General features: G+C 44.8%; 1 protein-coding gene across 1 annotated transcript in view; it reads right to left on the bottom strand.

Annotated features, from left to right (window-relative positions):
- LOC103607583 (dynein heavy chain 9, axonemal-like) overlaps positions 1-7,957 on the bottom strand; it is a gene marked incomplete at both ends in the record, with an annotated part of 88,996 nt that overhangs the window by 76,162 nt on the left and 4,877 nt on the right. The window contains 2 exons of the mRNA XM_008592073.1: positions 1,816-2,004; positions 4,591-4,710. Of these exons, the coding sequence (XP_008590295.1) occupies positions 1,816-2,004; positions 4,591-4,710 (309 nt within the window). The remainder of the gene's footprint in view (positions 1-1,815; positions 2,005-4,590; positions 4,711-7,957) is intronic.

Raw genomic sequence — 7,957 nt, 5'->3', positions numbered from 1 at the left:
TAAATAAATAAATAAATAAATAAATAAAAATAAAAATAAAAAAATTAAGGTAAAATTCACACAAGATAATATTAACCATTTTAAAGCCCACACTTCAGTAGTACCTAACATATTCACAATGGTGTGCAGCCATCTGCTCTACTTACTTCCAAAACATTTCCATCTCCCCAAAAAGAAGCCCCATACTCATTAAACAGTACTCCCCATTTCCTTCTAACCCCAGCTCCTGGCAACTATTAATATGTTTTCTGTCTCAATGGATTTTCCTATTCTAGATATTTAATATAAAGGAAATCATATAAGATGTGACCTTTCGTATCTGGCTACTTTCACTTAGCATAATGTTTTTGAGGTTCAGACACATGCCCTTTGCCACCCCTGTCTCTCTATTCTTTGCAGTTTGTTTTGCCCCGTTACCTTAGGAAAACATCTCCAAACCATCCCCTGTCTCTTTAATTGTGTCTACTAAGGGCAGGAATGGCCTGTGGATATCAGTCCCTTGGGGGTTCTTATCCTGGGGTCGGAAATGTTTCAATATCATTTTTCCCTTTCTGATCTTATGAATTCTACTGTACGTGCTCAAAAACATCATTCTGAGAAGGAATCCACAGGCTTTACCAGACTGCCAAAATGCTCACGGCCCAAAAATGCTCATGAACCCAAGCAAAGCCAGAAAAATCCCCACTGAGCTGCTCCCCAGCGCCTCGTCTTCAGGCACTCAGTTCGTGATGGTTCTTTGAACAATTTCCTTTTTCTACAAGTGTTCAAGATAAACGAAATAACCGCTTTATTTTTTGTTTACTTATTAGTACTGTACCATCTTAAAACCACTATTCCTCAAATCACCAGTTGAGTAGGATTTTACGAGCTGATGGAGGAAACCAATCGTCACTGTACAAAATGTGTTTTGCATTCTGAGGATATAGCTACAAATGGATTTTGGAATGCAGCCCTTATTGTGTGTTGTGAACCTTCTGTGCTGACTCTTACAGTAGCTGATTTTTATGAACCTAATCTCTTCAACTGGACTATGAACTTGCTGAAGGCATCCTGGTCTCGAATGTCTTTTGTACCTCCTTTATAGAGGAGAGGTAGGATGTGCTGAATACTCAGGGAATATCCATGGATTGATGACTATGAGTTATGTGGAAGTGCCAAGGGAATATTAGGAATTATCCTGACTATAGGGTCCAGGTGTGACTTTGAATTCCCTTTAATCAGAACCAGCATTTCCCTACCTCATTACGCTGTGGGGACAGGTGTGGTTGGAGGAGGTGGGAGTAAAGTCCACCTCATTACACGGGGAGGACAAGCTGCACAGCCCATAGAGAAAGCACCTCCTTAGCTGCTCATAGGAGCCTGCACCATAGAGTGGGTGAAGCTGTTTCCACAAGGGCATCTGTGAGCCATGGGCACAAAGTGTGCAGCTCTGGGGCTGGTGCAACACTGATTCTGGGAAGGGGAACTTCCCCTGACTGCTCTTGTGAAGTTTGGCTCTGGCGTCGGGGAAATCAGAAAGAAACAGAGGGTTGCTTTGCTGTCTCCCGGGTTTCACAGCTTTGAGGGGAGCTAGGAGACAGCCTGCAGGGCAGAGGATGAGAGTTCCCATGGAAGACCTCGTTAAGGGGTGAGATGCCATCCTCAGATGGCTTACAGGGCAGTGGACGGCAGTGCAGGGCCATGGGGAAGGACACAGTGTGCATGTCCCACACCTGGTGCCAGGGCATGGTGGAAGTGAGTGCCTAAGAGGGGACTAGAAGGGTTATGATTGTCCCGCAGGCCGGTGCGGTCCAGAGACACTCAGGCCGAACATACCGTCAGCTGGCTCAGGTAGGGTCTCCAGGTCCCCTCCACGAGGCTCTGCCGGTATTTCTTTGTAAAGAAGCCGAGGTATGAAATGAAAGCTGCAGTCAGTAAAATGTCGCCACATAACGTCCCTTCCTGCTGTTTGAAGTTCTGCACGGCTTCTGCCCACCTCACATTTTCAGCAGCGAGTCCTCCAACCTACCATTTCAGAGGCCAGAGAGAAAAGAAGGCCCGTCATACCCCAGGGGGAAAGCCGTGGCATCGGTCACATGTCACAGCAGGAAGGCTCAGCAGCATTTATGGGCCCTTTTGATCAGTGGGGTCTTGTACTCTCTGCAGCAAACAAGCCCCTGTTCTATGCTGTGTGTTACGTGGGCCAAGGAAAGATGGCAGGGTTTGAATGCAGCCTTCCAGGCTCTGCCCTTTCCACCTGTGGACATTGACACCACCCACCTCACAGTGTTGTCCAGAGGATTAAATACGGTCGTGCATGTTAGCCACTTAATACAATGCCTGGTCCGTAAAACACGTTAGAAAATGAGGCACCCTCCCTTCTCCTCTCCAAATGCTGGGGAAATTAAAATAAATGAAATCAAGTCTATGCGCTATAAATAATTCACAGTGGGCGGGGAGATAGACATGGTAATTAAGAGAGTGTTGGAAGTTCTGTGGTGCACACGGGCACGTGCAAAGAAAAACAGGCTGCAGAACAACACGTCCCGACTTGCCCGGCACACTTTGATGTGACTCCCTCTCCTGGGAGGACAACCATCCTTGCTAGAGAGGACTGGCAGGTGTATAGTGGAGCTTAGCTTCGGTGTTAGGACTAACCCTTTATTTTTTTAAAACAGGCTGCAGAACAACACGTCCCGACTTGCCCGGCACACTTTGATGTGACTCCCTCTCCTGGGAGGACAACCATCCTTGCTACAGAGGACTGGCAGGTGTATAGTGGAGCTTAGCTTCGGTGTTAGGACTAACCCTTTATTTTTTCCTTCAAAAAATGGCATCATAGAATGCCAGAACTGGGAGAGACCTTAAGGATTTCCTAACCCAACCATTGCCAAACCCATTTGTAGATTACACAAAGACCAGAAAGTCCAAATATCATGCCGGCACCTCCAGGTTGATAGAGACAGGGAGGCTTCAGAGCCCCTACATCCTGCCCCCTAGAGCAGGTATCACCTGCCTCCCATGAGGACCAACTCAGAAAATGCTCCAGCTAGGCAGAACAAGCTGTGCTATGTCTGGAAACCCAGCAGGCAGCTGAATAAAAGGCAGGCTAGCCAGGAGATCTGGACATGTTCTTGCACATTGGCAGAGATCTGGACATGTTCTTGCACATTGGCAGAGGTGCTGTCTCTGTATCAAACTGTTCAGCAAAATGGATCATCTCAAAGCCGCACAGCATCTGTTCCAACAAACAACTGCACAGATGCACCCTGGGCATTCAGCCTCTCTCCACTACAGCATGGCTCCATTCAATGAAGGCTATGACTCATTTCTGCCTAAAGTCTGGCTTTGTTGTATAAATAAACCGTGGCTAGAATCAATGTAAAAAGGTATTGATTGTACTTTTCTTCATTGGTGAGGAAGGTGCTGTAAAGACTCTAGATGGAAGAGAAATCACATCTGGGGATCCAGCTTTGCAAGATCTTAGCTGATATATGTGATGAGTTTGGTCCCCGGCAGATGAGAATACAAGCCACAGGGGATTTAAAAAGGCCACAAATTCTTTGACACTCCTCTCATTGAGAGTTGGTGTCTATGCTCCCTGTCCTTGCATCTGTGTCTACCTTGACCCATAGAATACAGTGGATACAGCAAAAGGAGGTGACCTTGCGCTGGTTTTCAGCCCCAGGCCTTGAGACATGGGGATTTTCCACTTTCTGTCTCTTGGAACACTTGCTCTTGGAGCCATGAATCGCTATGAGAGATGTCCAACTACCATGCTGGAGACACGGCATGGAGAGGCCTTGACTACCTGGAGAGGGAGTGAGGCCTAGCCGAGTCTACCTTTCCAGGCATCCCCTCCCTTCCAGCCATCCCTGCCACGGGGCCAGGCATGTGGAAGAAGTCATCATAGGCCCTGCAGCCCAGCCCTGCCACCAGCAGAATAACAATGAGAGGCTCCGGTCATCAACACGTGTACCAGAAGAACTGGCTGGCTGAGCCCGGCCCAAATCCCTGACCCACAAACTTGTGAGATAAAATAAAATGTTAAATTGTTAAGTGTAATGCAGCAACAGACATGCATAACACAAGCACCTGGGCCCTGAGCTTCAGGTTTGTTTTCTCAGGAAGGCCAGAGCCTCTGTGTGTGTGTGTGTGTGTGTGTGTGTGTGTACATGTGTGCATGGCTAAGGTCATGTTCATAAATGCTCCTATGGTCAATCAGTTTCAATTTTTTCTGCTTCTGCCTCAGTTCCTAGTCCTGGTCACACTCTTCTTATCACACATTACACTGATGACAACTTCAGGGTTTGCCTATAATTCACTGTCTTTGTCTTTTCATGCTTCCTCTGGTCCATACACACACACGTGTGCACGGTCACATCTCACACAGGTTGCCTGATCGATCCCATGCTCCCACCCTCCTCTGATAGATCAGGGTGTGCACACCCACACTCTTCTCAGGACTCAGGACTCAGTCCCCGAATCCCAGTACATTTCAACCCTCCCCCAGTGAAAGCATGCTGAGCTGTACCTGTCTGGTTTGCAGCTCTGGCATCTGACAAGCGTTGTCAGTGTAATTAAAGCTCGGGCTGCAGGGCTTGCACTCACCAGGCGGTTTGCAAGGGAGATGGTTCCTGCCGTCACTTGTGCTTCTTGCTGACATTTGACTTTGTCTGCCGTTGCTCTCTCAAACTTGGCTGTGAGCCTTGCCAGGTTTTCATTAAGGTGCTGTTTAGAAAGGAATGCAAGGTCTGTCAGCAATTCCAGCCCAAGTCACCTCCAGAGCTTCTAAGATGAGGATGCATGTGGAGGTGATCTTGAAGGAAGTACTCTGGAAGGAAGCCCTAAGGGTCTGGAGAAAGTAGGGCAGGAAAGGAACGGAAGCCAGATAAGGTGAGATCTCAGGTGGAGGCCTAGGGGAGAGTTCAGCTTGATCTGCACAGGGAGTGTGGAGTGGAAGTTCAGAGGTGTCCTGCCCCACCCAAGGCCAGAGAGCTGAGCTTCCATACTCCAGCACCTCAGGCATTGGTTAAAGGATACAAGGCATGATGGACATGTGGTGATGGGGGGGAGGTGGGGAGGGGAGAGAAGAGGTGCATAAATTCTACCTTTCCTTGTGTTGGAAAATGGTGGGTTCCAGTAGCCTCCACAAAATGATGCAGGTGCTGCTATGAGAAGCAAAAGCACATCGGAGCCGGGGGAAAAAGGATCTGAGGGTGTACTGGGAGGGACCACTGACTGTATCTGCTGCAGCTGGGCTTGGCTGGGCTGTCTAGAAACTAAGTCCTCCCCTGGCTCTGAGGTAGGAATACAAAATAACTTTTACTTACTCCTCTATTTTCTCCCATTATCATGAAGTATGGAAATATTTCTTAAAAATACATAGTCTCATTTTTTTTTTCTAAATTTATGAAGAATTTAGAATTAAAGGCCATAACTTTTGTTGTCCTCAGAGTGCATATTTTCATGCACAAAGACATGGACATACAGAAGTTACGTACAAATACATCTCATGTCTGTGCAGTAACTGGGGTTCATGCTGCTTTGTGGGCCATTACTGAGGTACGAGAGAAATAAATTTAGGGCCAAGTTTATGCAGCCAAGCAGTTTAAAAAGCAGGTAGTGAGGCATCCAATTAATGATGGCAGACTGGCCATCCTCTTCTTCCCAAACCTTCTCTAAAATTATTACAAAACAATTTAAAAAGCCATAGGCCTGTAACACCAAGCAAATTGGTGAAGGCCATTTGGAGGGTGAAGGATTCCAATAGATCTGTGGAGGACCACAGTGAGGGCAGTGGAGATTGTGGGAGGAGGCAGAGGAAGCTGCAGCTTAGAGCTGGCCACAGTTCACCGAAGGGGGAGCTCATCGACCTGTAGAGCCTCATGTAAACTGGAGACTTTGGAAATGTCAGGTGTGATTGACAGGGAAACTGAAAATAAGAGGGTTAATTGGAAGCCTATTGATCTCCCACTTCATATTTCCATTCACATACCCAGGTATGCAATGCCACTAGGCATCTAAGTCACCAGGCAAGAGGTCAATAGTGGCAGAGAGAAGGCACCACATTCTGGCATTTAGGATTCACCCAACAGCTCACTTGATCTTGAAAACAAATTCCATCAGTTAACCAGGTCTGCCCTTGCCTGCAGAGCTTTAATCAGCTTTTGATCACTGCTCTTGTACACATGAAAGGACAAGAAGACATTTAATGAAAACCGAGATTAAGGTAAACAAGAAGAAAAAGGTAACCTGGGAAAAAGAGAGATTATGTCAATAACAGCAACAACAAAGTTAAAACCCTTCACAATTAGTTTCTCAGAGACATTCAAGGTGTTTCGTCCGTGAAACAAGAACAGGATGCTATGAAAAGGAAGAGAGAACAAAAAATATTCTGGCAGAAATTATCATTATTGTTAAAGAAAAAGATAATAAATTCAAGGGAAGTGTTAAAAGACGAATTTAAAGAAATCTAGAAAGTATAAGAAAACACACAGTAACAAAAAGATGAAAGAAAACAGTGGACCAACCCAGGGGGTCCAATATCCAACCAATATGCATTCCAGAAAATAAGATTAAATAGAAAACAGAAGGGAGATTATAAAAGAAATAATACAAAATAATTTTCCAGAGCTAAAGAAAATGTCTCTACATGCCAAGAAAAATGAATAAAAAAAGAATAACAGTTAAGCACATCAATGTAGAGTTTCAGACACCAATTAAAAAAAAGGTTGAAAGACTTCCAGAAAGGAGGAAAAACAGTACATCCACAAAGAAATGGTACTCTGACTGTTTATGAGACTTCTTACCAGACAAGAGCACAAAGAAACAACAGTTCTGAGGGAAAAAAATAGTAACTCAGAATTCAATACTCAGCAAAATTGTTAGTTCAGTTTAAGAATAAAAGAAGGACATTTCCAGACTAACTATTCAGAAATGTTATCTCTCACTTAACATTTCTGAGAAAGTATTTGAGAAAGAGCCATAGCAAAACAAAAGAAGAAAACAAGAAAGGAGAAAGCATGGGGCACAGAAGTCACTGGAACTGACTCAAGAAAGCAGTGACACTTGTTTATTCTCCAACACCGTTTGAGCTCTTAACAATGACAAGGGAGAAAGGTTTGGGGCAAAAGAGGACCTGATAGAAGACTGGATTAGATGAAAAGTTTAAAAATAATGGAGGCTCTGCAAAAGGAACCAATGGAAGAGAGAGAGAGAGAAAAAGGAAGGTAGAAATTTCAGGGGGAAAAAGAGGTTGTATAAAGAAAGGAAACGTAATTATAATGTACCTCTTAGATCTGCTGTGAACAGTATAGACACGATTCCAGAATATAAGTGGAATTTGTTCATTTTTTCAACTTTGCAAATCTGTTTATGGACAGAACCTGGGACACTTATTTTGGTTACAGAAAAGAATGTAGATGCTTTCAGTCTTGGTGATTACAAAGCAAAAGTACACTTGAACTTAGCCAAAAGGCCGTGAAGAGATTACGAAGCAAGAGTGACAACAAGTAGGAATAACAGAAGTTGGGAGGTGTAAGGGAGGGTGAAGAGCAGAAGGCAGGATAATAAATAGCTTCATCTTGAAAGCTTAGTGCTCCAGGAAGCTGCCTCTAGGTGAAAGAACAAGAAATAAAGGTTATGCCAACTAAAACTATTTTCCACAACCCTCCTGGCAAGACATGGGATGAACAACTTGTAGCCTCACCGAGCCAGCAAAAGGTAAACTGCCTGCACAAGCTACACGAAGAGCTAGAGACATCAGCATAGCACATGGACAGAAGTCAGAAATTCACATGCACAGAGAGTGGAAAGATAATGGAAACTAGTCAGATTAGTCTAGTGTTGAAAAAAATAGGATGCTGGCGAGGAGGCAGAGAAAAATGAGCTCATAAACATTGTTGGTGGGATTGTAAATCAGTACAGCCATTATGGAAAACAGTCTACAGATAGTCTACAAACAGTCTATCAAACA

Source organism: Galeopterus variegatus, unplaced genomic scaffold (assembly GCF_000696425.1).
Source record: "Galeopterus variegatus unplaced genomic scaffold, G_variegatus-3.0.2 Scaffold7560, whole genome shotgun sequence".
Lineage (NCBI taxonomy): Eukaryota > Metazoa > Chordata > Mammalia > Dermoptera > Cynocephalidae > Galeopterus > Galeopterus variegatus.
This window is presented reverse-complemented; position numbering and strand designations above follow the sequence as displayed.